Source organism: Triticum aestivum, chromosome 4A (assembly GCF_018294505.1).
Source record: "Triticum aestivum cultivar Chinese Spring chromosome 4A, IWGSC CS RefSeq v2.1, whole genome shotgun sequence".
NCBI lineage: Eukaryota > Viridiplantae > Streptophyta > Magnoliopsida > Poales > Poaceae > Triticum > Triticum aestivum.
In genome coordinates this window covers 625,136,114-625,150,090 of record NC_057803.1, presented here as the reverse complement: position 1 = coordinate 625,150,090, position 13,977 = coordinate 625,136,114, and the positions used below count along the sequence as shown (strand labels likewise).

At 47.0% G+C, this 13,977-nt stretch overlaps 1 protein-coding gene across 1 annotated transcript; it reads left to right on the top strand.

Moving 5' to 3' along the window:
* Nucleotides 1-282: 282 nt before the first annotated feature.
* LOC123082721 (EID1-like F-box protein 3) lies at nt 283-1,412 on the top strand. The gene has a single exon (XM_044504988.1). It carries the CDS (start codon nt 433-435, stop codon nt 1,378-1,380), a length of 948 nt encoding a protein of 315 aa, XP_044360923.1. The 5' UTR covers nt 283-432; the 3' UTR covers nt 1,381-1,412.
* Nucleotides 1,413-13,977: the final 12,565 nt, after the last annotated feature.

Sequence of the window (13,977 nt, the reverse complement as noted above, 5' to 3'; positions counted from 1 at the left end):
GGTGTTGTCTGTTTGGGCAGGAATTTGGTATCGGGCCGATCGGTCGACAGTGGAGTATAGTAGGAGTATTGGTCAAGCTGCAGGCAAAAGTCAGACGGACAATTAAAGAAGTCAGATGTGGCTTGAAAAGATTCTCTGCTGCACGCAAGAGGCGCTGATGATGATGGATGGGAGATATTTGCTACGGGGTGATCGACAAAGATGGCTTTTTTATCGCATCTGCCGACTTGGCCATTCGCCATGAGACCGCACATTAACTATTGATTGCACCGCACGATAATATACCAGCAACTTGTTTTGCCTGTGTTGGTTTTCAATCTTTTCCTGCCCAAACTCTCGTCGACATGTTCATCACTCGTTGGTTTCTCATCTCCCTCCGCCTCGTCTTTCCTCTCCACCTCCGCCCGCACCGCACGCCTTGCATCTCCATGCATGGGCGCCGACGACGTGCCTAGCTCCGGCCAACTCGCGCGATCCAGTCCCCACAGGTGGGATGGAGATGGAACCATGACTGTGAGCAAGGCCATTGCCGCCGACGAGTGGAGCAGCGGAGGACGGTGCATCGGAGCGCGGATCCGCGGGGTCAACGTGGGGATCCTGGACGAGCAGGTGCTCACGCTCGTGTTCCGCTCCATCAGCTGGGACCCGCGGGCGCTGTGCGCGCTGGCGCGGGCCTGCCGCCGCCTGCGCGCCGTGGTGGACCGCGTGCTGTGGCGGGAGCTCTGCGTCGCGCGGGCGCCACGGATGGTGGCGGCGCTCTCCACGGGGCCATCGTCGGGCCGCGTGCCCGGCGGCTGGCCGGCGCTCGCCAAGCTGCTCCTCTTCTGCTGCGGCGCCGCGGGGGCGGGCGTCCCGGGCCACCTCGCCGCCTTCTCGCCCTTCTCCAAGACGTCGGGCCGGAGCTTCCTGTCACGGCGGTGCGCCGGGGACCTGCTGTACGCGTCGGACCCGTGCGAGCACGCGATGGCCGCCGCCGCCGCCGCCGACGATGACGACGACGACGTGGGCGCGTACCGTGGCGTGTTCGGCGGCTTCATGCGCTCCCGCACTCGCGCCTGCCTGGTGGGCAGACACGCCCCGCTGGAGCCCCGCGTGCGCTGCCCCTGCTGCGGCGCCGGCGTCTGGAGCTTGACAGACGCGGGGCTCGTGCCGCGCAGCGCATGCCGCCGTCTCGGCGCACGCGACGGCCGCCTCGTCTACTTTGTCTGCGTCAGCGGACACCTCCACGGCAGCTGCTGGCTCGCGCGCCTCTCCTCCAGCGACGGCGGTGGCGGCGACGACTCACACAACAACCGGCACTTACCTAAAGTGAAGAGCTTGTGTTGGAATCTCGTTTTTCCTTGTACATGCATATGTTCTAGCATATATACCTTTTTTTAGAGGATTTGGGGCATGCGGATTCTGTGCCGTTGATCTGCGTCAAGATTCGTGTATTCGATGATGTATACATATAGTTTTTTTTTCCTTTTCTGTGTAATGCATTCATATATCATGCCAATATACCTGTTAGTGTATGGTTGGATACCTCTTCTTTGGGGCGCGGGTTGGGCAGTGGCCGGGGTGGCCGCTGCTCCGGCCGTGGATGGCTCCACGGTGGCTTGGCAAGTCGCTTCGGCGACGGCTGGCACGTCTTGGCGTCGGTTCGTCCGTAGGCGGCTTGTATCGGCCTTTGGCCCCCTTCTCGTTGTCCGGTCGCTACATTCGACGAAGGGTTGGCTTTCTCCCAGCTGCGGTCCATCGCTCGTTTCGCGCTCGACGCGCAGGTCCGAGCTCGTTTCGCGCACAGTGCCGCACGACTTAGCTCGTCTCACGCACGATGCAGCAGGACTGACCTCGTCTCGCGCACGGTATTGCAGGACCGAGCTCACCTCCCGCCCGATGCAGCAGGACGGGTCGATGGAGGCCAGGTGGCCGGCCTATTGGGTCTCGGCGCTGGGGTCACCCAGAGGTGCGAAAGGTGAGACCTTTCCGCTCGTCTCTTTGGTTGGGATAGCGACATGTCTAGGGTGAGGTGGTGTCAAGGTCTTGGATGCCAGGGTGGCGGCCCTGGTGGTGGTTGCGCGGTTCTCTCGGGCGGAGGCCGTAGCTTGGTGCTGCCCGGTAGCCATGGCCGTGTGGGCGGCATGGTCGCCGGGGTGTGACGTTCGGTGGCGTTGAGTTTTGGCCGGGGTGAAAACCCGTTCTATCTTCAGATGGACCGGCGGCGGCGAAGCACGTTCCCTTCTTGAAGGCGTCGCCGCGGCTCTCATTGTCCGTCGTGCGGCTCCGGGGGAAACTCTGATCCTTGGATTGGGCGGTGACGGCGCTCCGGTGTCGTATTCTTCCTGAAGGCACCACCTTGGAGCCCTCGGTTCGTCATATGCGGCTTCATCTCTTTGCGGTGGTAGTGCTAGGGGTGGTGTATTTGCGCTCAGCACTTATGTATCATGCCTTGGGTGTGTGTGTTGTGGTGAGGTGCGTATGTACCGGATTATTGAGATTGTGCTTTATATATAAAGCGGGACGAAAGCTTTTTTCGGTTCTTTGGGATCCCTTAAGAGTGAAAAACGGGAACTAACGAAGACTTGTAGGCGTTGTTTGGATAGAGGATATATGTACAATCCATACTATACAAACCAGGAAAACGGTTGAACTGAACAAAAACTCGTTTGGCTACTGTAACAAATCCAGGTATATAGGAAACTAGGAACTGTACAACCCAGTATTTCAGGTTTATAGAAAAAACGAGTATTATCCGTTTTTCCACAAACGCGATTTGCCATATGCATGACCGTAACACTTTTTATCTGCCCGCTCGTTTCTCAGCAAATCAACGAGAGAGAGAGATCCACGCACCGAGAGAATAGGAACAAACTTATCCAAACAATGGGTACATACCAGTTTTGACACTTCCTCAACGCAAACGTGACTTTCTATATATTGATTATTTGTAAAAACGCAAGTAAAACCGATTCAACTAAAATCCAGCTAAAAAATTGTTTTCTATATACCCATCTCCAATCCTCCCTATCCAAACAACGCCGTAGAAGATATGAGAAAACAATTCATCATGGCATTGTTCTGCTGTTCTTGTTGGTTCCTATTTGTTCTTGTCTTCCTGTCCATCAAAAAAGAATCCAAAAAAGTAAAAAAGATCATCTTGTGTCCATACAAATTGAAGGCTTCAAATATATCAGGAACCACAACACTATATTTGGTGCAAGAAGGTATAGATTGGGCCGAAAGGCTTATGTACTCCTTGGCTTGGTTAAAATCATGTTTCTTCCAAGAACACGCTTTTAATGTGACGTATACTTGGGGAATCTCATTTTTGATATTTCTCTTGCTTACTTTCCGTCCGACATATTGAGCCTTTCTAATATAAAATTATATGAACTGAAATCTTATGATGCAGTCGAAAATAGTAGCACTAGATATATGTGTATAAAATCTGTTCAAATAAGTCACAAATCTTGAAACTTTATTTTATGAAGGTTTAAAGGCATGTTACTCCTAATGAAACTTAAAGTTAAATTACTACTTCTCTTATCAATTTATTGTTAGTCTAACTTTATTATTAGTCATGTCTAAATCATTGTGATGTGCAACTGCTTGGAATCATTAGGATAATAACTTTAATACTACTTGAATCTTATTGATCATATTTACTTTTTTTTTTACTTTGTGTAGAGGGCCTTATGTTTCAGTTAGAATTTTGGTTCATCTTCAAGGTGCCTACTTGCACTGTTGTTGCGACTTTGGAAATGTTTAATTCGTTTGGAAGAATGAACACATCTCTGTGTAGGCCCATCCTTAATGCCCGCTACTGATATTGCATAGATGGAACTCAATGTTCAACTGCCACATCACCTGCCGATACATGAGAGCCAAATGGGTTTGATTCATGTGCATAAAGACATTGCACCAGTAGGATGGATACATGAGCAGATTCAGGTGCACACGGAACTGTGAGCAACTGAATTTTCTCAACGTAGCTAGCAGTGACTGTTAGTTTCGTTTTAGAAAAAGCATTTCAATGCACTACAATATAGCTAAATCAGCAAAGAGATTGTAAGAATATTATTCGAAAGTTATTGTTCATCTTAATAACCATTACCATGCTCCATTGCATGTTAATTATTGGCGATCCGTTTGAATTATCTTACTAGTTATAAGCAGTGACAACATTTTATCTCGTTGATGGGTGGAAGCTCAAAAACCTCCTTATGTCCATCACAAGATTAAGAGGAGCGCAAAAGAGAAGACACTCATGACTACGGGTTCGCATTATTTCTCGTATGGCCCTATGTCCTTGTATGTGTCATTACTGGTTGTTTGTCTTGAGGTTTTGACGTTTTAGTGCTAGCTCGGTTGGCTTGAAGCTTAGGGCTTACAGGTGTAAGCTCGCCTTTTTTTTTGCGGGATAGGGTGTCAGCTCGCCTTCCCAGGTTCGATCCACATGGACTCTGTCCCATTTACCCAACACTATTTTAGGTTTTGACGTTTTACAAGCTATAGCCATATGATTCAATTTATACTAATAAGTATTTTTCATAGCACCCTTTATGTCACACAACTCATATTTTGTGGTCGATCTAGTTTCGTGTGGATGGCTTAAGTTTTTTTAAGGTATAAACTAGCTTAAATTTTAGAACCGAATCAACAATAGAGACACGTGGCATATTTGCAGAAATAAAGATTTCAGGCCCATAACAAGCTGATATATACTGGTTGTTCATTTTTCAAAGATTTAAGACAATGTTTTAGGCTTTTAGCTAAATTTGAGACTTTTGGATTCATTTTGAAGGTGATGGTGTTTCGGCTTCAGAATATACCCACACATGTTTGAATCATGAGCTAACCAAGCTTTATCTTCTCAGGTTATTTGAGCAGCCTGGATGACCGACCGGATGCCTCTATAATAACTTTTTCTTGTTGATTTGGTTTGTTTTTGAAGTCCTTGATTGTGGTTTCTTTAAATGGAAATCTATAGGAACTCGAATGTAGACTGACATACAACCTTTGCTAGCACACAATCAACCCATGATTTCAGCATGCATGGTCATCGTATGTCCACTAAAAAATGCTAATTCCTCACCAAGGGAGCGCTGCAACTTGAATATCTAAAGGAAGATACAAGCAATCAAAAAATTGCACCGAGAGCATCTCTAGTTGCCTAACACATAATTCTTTCTCATCCTTCTTGGGGAACTTCAAAGGTGCATCAAGAGCGCACAAGTCATATTGCTCGTCTCCATTCAAAATTATCTTCTACAAGTTGGGAGATCGCCCCACCATAGATCTCATATATGTAAATTGTTGTTCTAGTAACATAGCTAACGAAATTTAGCTATTTCAGAACCCAGTTCTTGGAGCCAAGTCCGTCTCAAAATGAGTCCTTTGACAGAAGGCCCAAACCTAAATTGTGCATGGAGTCTGGAGGCAATGGAGCGCAGTTTGTGTAGGCATTGAAAAGAACCATCTATTTTCAGGGCTACGGCAACATATCCTACTCATTACAACCATTAGGATCCACCTCATCAAGAATGGTGAGGTCCAAATCTTTCAACAAATCACACTATCGATTGGGTCACCAATGAGTGGGCCAACTTCACATGAGGAAGTGTTTATCAAGTAGACCTTAAGGTACAAATGTGAGATGGTTGATTCTCTGTTGATTAGCCAAGAAAGCCATTCTTTCAAAGGCCAAGAAACAAAACATGTAGCGTAGCTTTAATCTTGGAGAGTTTACCCTATTCAAGTGAGACATTTTTTTAGCATACCCCCCTTGCTTTTGTTCTTCTGGAGTTTTTGCTCTACTTATTTCTTGTGAGACCCTTAGACAAATATCTAGGGTTTTTTGAGTGATTTCGTGAAAATCTTGGGCGAAGGTTTATTCATCCAACTTATGCAAGTCTTATTAATCTTTGAGGTTGTGGGCCTCCTAGATGGTTGGGGGTCGACTATAAGCATTCAACATGAAGAATCCGAGAAGTTTTTGATGACTAGGAGATTGGTTTATGGACTTGGTGTCTGAGGGAGTCCTGGATTAGGGGGTCTCTGGACAGCCGGACTATATCCTTTGGCCGGACTGTTGGACTATGAAGATACAAGATTGAAGACTTCGTCTCGTGTCCGGATGGGACTCTACTTGGCGTGGAAGGCAAACTAGGTAATACGGATATGAATATCTCCTCCTTTGTAACCGACCTTGTGTAACCCTAGCCCTTTCTGGTGTCTATATAAACCGAAGGGTTTTAATCCGTATGACAACATACAATCATACCATAGGCTAGCTTCTAGGGTTTAGCCTCTCCGCTCTCGTGGTAGATCAACTCTTGTAATACTCATATCATCAAGAATAAATCAAGAAGGACCTAGGGTTTTACCTCCATCAAGAGGGACCGAACCTGGGTAAAACATCGTGTCCCCTGCCTCCTGTTACCATCCGCCTTAGACGCACAGTTCGGGACCCCCTACCCGAGATCCACCGGTTTTGACACCGACATTGGTGCTCTCTTTGAGAGTTCCTCTGTGACATCGCCATAAGGAAGAATGCCTCATCTCGTTGTTAAAAACAACATTACCGCCGGGAGAGCTCTGGCTGTCGGCCAAACTCTCCGGCTAGGCAGTTTCGTCATGACTGCCTGTTCGGCCGCTGCACCGATGATGACTTCTCGGGTCATCAAAAACATCCTCCACGTCGGCTCGGAATTTGCCGAGCAGATGGATCCAATGGAGCTCTCTTCCCTGAACGAACTCTTGGATCGCATCGCTGCCTTGGGAGTCGCTACAGACTATGATCGGATTGGGCTTAAACCCGATCAAACGAAGATTAACTCTCCATCGGTCACCCATCATGTTGCGGTGGTGGAGGAACAATGCAGCAACTCTTCCTCTATTTTGAGGACTAACTATGTCCGGATTCCTGAGCTCTCCGAGCCGGATACCCGCTTACGGGAGGACATCACCCAAGCCCTGAACTTAGAATCAGGCAGCGGGCCAGACTTACCGGGTAACACTCCGGAACCCAAACTTCCAAGATTGGAAACTCCTTGGCCCCTGCGTCCCAGATCGGGTAGGGGTTCGGACTCAAATCCACCCACCCACCCAGACATAAACGATCTTTCCCACATCAAGCAAGAGCCGCATGAAACAGTACATCATTATTGGGCCAGATTCCTCCTTGTGATGAACAAGGTTAAGGACTGTTGCGAGGAAGATGCAGTCTCACTTTTCTACAATAATTGCACGGACAAGGGAATCCTTAACGCCTTAAGTCGCCGTGACATATCATGCTTCGCTGACTTAGCGTCCATAGTAGGAAAGTATTGTGCAATGGAAAGCGCCTAGAAAACCGAAATGAAATTTTGGGATAATCCGGCCCCGAATATACACCCAGTCCGAAGTAAAAGGGTGCACTATCATAAGACACCCGAGCTAGTTGCAAAGAAACAAAAATCCTCTACAGGGCATGGAACCGTACTGGAGGGATGGCTTAATGGACCCTGCAAAATTCATAGTACAATGGATACAATACCAACACACAGCCTTAGAGCATGTTGGATACTCCGGCAGGTGGCCAAAAGTGGTGATGATCTTCTTATCCCAAATGCCACAGAGCACCATCCCGTGGATAATAATACGGTGTTAACAGTCTTTGAGACCTTCGCGTCAAATAATAGGCGCAAGCGAACACTCCACAGCATGGCCGAAATCTGTCATGTAGCAGCAATAAATCCATGGGGTGACACAACTATTACCTTCAATGCTAGTGATGAACCTAAATTCCGAACAGCCCGAGCATCAGCCGCACTGGTCCTCAGTCCAATTGTGGACGGCTTTCGACTCACCAAAGTACTCATGGACGGCGGCAGCGGATTAAACCTCATCTATGAGGAAACTCTTCAAAAAATGGAAATAGACTGGAACTGCATTGAGCAAAGTAGCACAACCTTCAGGGAAATCATACCCAGTCGGGAGGCACGATGCGCTGGGAAAATCACACTAGATGTGGTATTCGGTATGCCAGAGAACTATAGGTCCGAAGAAATGACATTTCAAGTGGCCCCGTTCAGCAGCGGATACCACACCCTTTTAGGACGTGAGGCGTTCACGATCTTCCAAGCCGTACCCCATTATGGGTACATGAAGCTCAAAATGCCCGGGCCCAACGGAATCATCACCCTCGCCAGTGATCCGGACACAGCACTCCGCGCCGAAAACAAAACAGACGCACTGGCCCTCGAGGCATTATCTGAAGCCCTCTCGGCCGAGGAATTAACCACGCTACGCTCCACACTGGACAAGGACGACGTGATACTCGATAAGAGATCCAAGTCCACCTCTTTTAAACCAGCGGATGAAATAGTCAAATTCCAAGTCCACCCAACGGACCCTACAAAAACAGCCTCCATCGGGGCACAGTTAAACCCCGCCGTGGACGCCGCACTACGAGAATTCCTGCGCGAGAATTGGGGCATATTCGCCTGGCACCCCTCAGACATGCCAGGAATCCCACGCAGGCTGGCCGAGCATAGCCTCAATATCCTAAAGGGATTCAAGCCGGTAAAGCAAGCTCTTCGGCGTTTCTCCGAACCTAAGAGACATGCCATGGGAGAGAAACTAGCCAAGTTATTGGAAGCCGGATTCATCAGAGAAATAAAACACCCGGACTGGCTAGCAAACCTGGTGATGGTACCAAAGAAGGATAAATCCTGGCGCCTTTGTGTCGATTTCAAGGACCTCAATAAAGCTTGCCCAAATGATCCCTTCCCCCTCTCCCGCATCGATCAAATTATCAATGCTACCGCAGGACACGAGCCATTGTGTTTCCTCGACGCATACTCCGGTTACCACCAAATCAAGATGGTGGAGTCCGACCAAGCCGCAACGGCATTCATCACACCATACGGTCCCTTCTGTTTCAACACAATGCCTTTTGGGCTCAAAAACACCGGCGCAACATATCAGCGCATGATTCAGACATGTCTGGAGAAACAAATCGGCAAAACAGTAGAGGCATACATAGACGATGTGGTCGTCAAAACCAAACACGTCGACTCTTTGATAGACGACTTGAGGCTCACATTCGACAACCTCCGAACATACAACATCAAGCTCAATCCAGAAAAATGCGTTTTCGGCATACCAGCCGGAAAGCTCCTGGGTTTCATCGTCTCCGGTAGAGGTATTGAAACTAATCCGGCCAAAATCCGAGCTTTGTCACAATTGGCTACCCCAACAGACCTTGTCGTGGAATTATCACGACAGATGTCCTTAGTGTCAGGACTTAGTCGCGAGGCCAACACATCTATGTGGTAGCTTGAGAGGGGTTGAGCGGGACGAGAGGCGCGATGTTTTACCCATGTTCGGCCCCTCACGGTGGAGGTAAAAGCCTACATCCTGCTTCATTGATATTGATGATGATGACCACGGTTACAAGAGTGCTCTATCTCGAGAGCTATTGTCTAAACCTAACTTGTCCAACTTGTGGAACTTGTCAATCTTGTCCCTTTTGGGGAGCCCTGCCCCTCCTTATATATGTTGGAGGGGCGGGTTACATGTAGAGTCCTATTAGGATTAGGACTAGTCTATCTCTAATACAAACCGGATACAAGTCCAGGTCTTAACTCCTTGTAAGATAAATGTTCCTCATGCCTTTCCTCTTAAACTGGCCCACCATTAACATAAACCAGCCTGCTGGGCCTTGGGCCTTGTCATCCATCTGGAACACGCGCGGGGTCACCAATGAGTCTTCAGGCTCGTGAATCGTCATACCAGTGAACCGCCAGACACGTAAGTCGCCAATCCTCTGGCGGTTTACCAATGAAACGCCTAGTCCGGCCGGGTTATACTTCCGGCCGGTTTACGCCGTGGGGTATATCCCCGACATTAGCCCCCAAGTTTAGCTTGGATTTATCCATGGTAAACTTATACTGCAAAATAAACACAAGAAGAAAATTGACAGGTTGTGCTCCGGGTTAAGAATTCTTGTAAACCGGCATCTGATGATCCTTAAGTCCTTGTCATTTCCTCCTTCTAGAAAATCCGGGTTAACAAGCCAGCTTCATACTCAATTTGTTGACATTGGTTTCTCACAGAGAAATATTATGAAGAATCATCCACTTGAGTCGGCTTCCAAAGCGCCGGTTTAAGAAATATGGGTCTTGAAATACTTATCTGATATTCAGCCGGTTTGAAGATGTAAAACTTGCCGGTTTAATATTACCAAACTGGCCGGTTTATAAATATTGATGGCACCGGGTCATAATTGTTGTCGACACCGGGTCATGTAATTGATCTTCCTGATTTGCTCAAAACTGATAAAATGAAGATGTTCCTCCTTTATATGCATAATACATGTAGCCCCCAAGTCTTAAGAGGAGAACATAGTGATAACTTAAGACTTGCTCCAATAAGTGTTTCAACCTTGAAGAAATCCGGTTTGTTCATCTCAATCATATAAACTGAATACTCCATATATGTAGCCCCCAAGTGCCGGGTTGTCATGCTTGTAGCAACCTGGGACTTGTAATTGCTTATAAAAACTTCAATCAGTGTAACCCCCAAGGGCCGGGTCATTATGCAATAATGAGCAGGAACTTTGTAAATATAATTATGTAGATTTTAGCAGTGATGTGTAGCCCCCAAGGGCCGGCTTAGTAAGATAATACTGAACCGGGACTTGATATATACTTCAATGAAAATAACATCTTATAATGTAGCTTCCATCGTAGGGCTTGAACCCACGTCCACAAGGTTAAGAGCTTTGTGCTTTACCAACTGAGCAATGGATCCTTCAATATTATGGACGAAAACTTGTGTACCTTGAATTGTTGACAGGAGCAATTGGTAGCCCCCAAGGGCCGGCTCATTATAATATGATGAGTCGGGTCTTCAATAAGACTAGTAAAAATGACTTTGCATTAGCCCCCAAGTGTCATGATGCATGCTTGCAGCGACATGAGACTTGCATGTAATCTCGATTTGAATAATGTAGCCCCCAAGTGCCGGGTTGTAAGCCTGCAGCGACTCGGAACTATTTCTTCCATTGTAGAATAAATCATATCCTTTCATAAAATAATAGACATTGCGCTAAAGAAACTTTGAAAACTCAATAATACCGGTTATTAATAACCATAAAAATCCAGCCATGTTGGCTATTCAAGATAATATAATCCGGTGAAAACCTTATTCATTCAATATCATAATGAAAATTCTGCCAAGTTTGGCTATTTGAATAATATAACCCAATGATTTATAAGCGCATGATTCCAATGGCGCAATCCAAATATATATATACTGGCGACTTATAGTCCAAAGCCAGGCCGGTTTAACAAACCTGTTTCTGCATACAACAAGTTTAAAGTGTCCTGGCGGTTTACCGACGGACGGGTCATAATGCATAACATATAACCCGGATTTATAACCAAGGCTGCAAACAACAACAACAACAACAACAACAAAGCCTTTAGTCCCAAACAAGTTGGGGTAGGCTAGAGGTGAAACCTATAAGATCTCGCAATCAACTCATGGCTCTGGCACATGGATAGCAAGCTTCCACGCACCCCTGTCCATAGCTAACTCTTTGGTGATACTCCAATCCTTCAGGTCTCCCTTAACGGACTCCTCCCATGTCAAATTCGGTCTACCCCGCCCTCTCTTGACATTCTCCGCACGCTTTAGCCGTCCGCTATGCACTAGAGCTTCTGGAGGCTGCACTTAAGAATAATCAAATATGAAATATATCATACCTGTGACATTAAATCACATTGTTGGTTTTACCAACTTTTTGTAGTAAAGGTGATAACCCCAGTCTTGAGTACTGATAACTCCTTCCATATTGTGTCGGTTTAGGATAAAACCGTACCGGGTTGTGATAAATACCGGATTATCCATATTCGATGCTGGCGACTTGTAGTCGAAACCAGGCGAGGTTAATAATCTCCGGATTGTAACTTGTACTGACAACTTATAGTTGACAGCCTAACCGGGTTGAGAAAACTCCGGTTTATAATTGAGTTTGTACTAACAACTGATAGTTGAAAGCTTGAGCCGGGTTAAGAAACACCGGACTGATGACTTATAGTCTGGCCGGGTCAAAAGACGCCAGTTTACCTTAAAACCATATCAAAGGAAAAGAAACTTTATCAAAAAGCAAATGAAAAAACTTGTAGTCGAGGCTTTTCAAGGGCTGCCAGGCCCAAACTCGAGGCTTTTCATGGGCTGCCAGACCGCTGAGTTAAACCATTTGACAAAGCCTTTTAAGATGGCCCTCCAACTAACCAGTCATCGTTTTAACTTTGACAAGTTCAGGGTCTCAATGAGAGTAACTGTCAAACGTTCAACGGGTCGTGCCAGGATTACCTGGATAGGAGTGGCTTACTTGATGAAGGCAGGTTAACCCGTGGTTTTAGGTGAATACACCAGGCTTCCAAGCCGTGGGTCGATACCCGGTTACAAGGGTCCTTTCAAACTCTTTGGTATTTGACACAAAGAGCCCCCAAGTAACTTTGTGAGCTGTGCTCAATGGATGCCTATGTTTGAGTTGTGCGTAGCAACAAGACTCTCTTTGGCCCCTTGGCTGTGAAGCTCCCAAACTTTGTTGTGGCGTGATAGCCGGATTAATGGACAGGACTCCGCTTTGCAAGCAGAAGCCCCCATGTGATATATTTCTGAGATGTGCTCGCCGGGTGCCTATGTTTGAGTTGTGGTGTGTAACAAACTCTCTTTGGCCCCTGATGATAATATTGTCTTGATAGCCGCATCAAGAGGGTAGTAACGCCATGTTCTCTTTGGTGAATACACCTATGTTTGAACAGGAAGCCCCCAAGTAATCATATGAAGATGAGCCCATAAGGCAGGACACCCATGTGTGAACCGCGCGTCAGGGCAGTAGGTCCTCTTCGGCAACCTTTAACTTTTTGCAAGAGATAAATTCTTCTTAAATCGGGATTTTAAACCGGACATTGAGAGCTTCAAAGCTTTATGGGAGACATATTTCCCTTGAACCGGATTTTAAACCGAAATCCTCATTTTCAGCCGGAAATTTTCTGATGGCCTTTAAACTCGAACTTGCGAGAAGTTAATTCCTTTTTTGAACCGGAAATTATTAAACCGGATTTGAGAGCTTCAAAGCTTGGGAGATAAATTTCCCTTGAACCGGAGTTCAAACCGGAATCCTTCTTTTTAAGCCGGAAATTTTTTGACGGCCTTTAAATTTGCACCAATATAACCGTTGCCTCCGGGATCAGGTTTCCCTTTAACATTCTTGGGCACTTGAATTTGCTGAAACTGGTAAAACTTGCTGCGTCACATCATCGTAGCCCCCGAGTCTTAAGATGAGTCAAGGAGTTGTCTTGAGATTCCCTGTACTTGACCATAGCAGAAGTTATATATCATCGGCGTTAATAACGCGATGTAAATCCACAGAAGGTTGACGTGACTGCGGCGGGTTATAAATGATCCCGTATGAGCCGTGTCAGCAACTCGGCCAATGGTTCCTTCCAGCTGGTTGTTTGAAGTTTAACCAAACTGTAGTGACGGTGACTTGTGCGCTGCCCATTGAGCCATCCAGTGCAGACGACGGCTGATAATACATGATAATTTGCCTCCAATTTGTTGGAAGAAAACCGGGCTTCCCAAGCAGTGACTTGCTCATACTCAATAAATAGCTCATGCAGACACGTGTGACCCGGTGTGTTGAAGTAGACCGGGCCGCGAGAGATGGACGGTAAAGACGACCGCAACATCAGAGGCGATATAGACAGATGAGTCGGCCATGTGTTATAAGCCAGTGCAGACAAGCGAGTCAATCGCAGGCACGGTAAGCCGGGCGGACAGGCGAGTCAATTGTAGGTACGGTAAACCGAGCGGACGGGCGAGTCAATCACAGGCACGGTAAGCCGGGCGGACGGGCGAGTCAGCCACGTCGTGTTGATGTAGCGAACAATTGTCCTGCATCAACAATATTGTAGACCAAGACAAAAATAAACT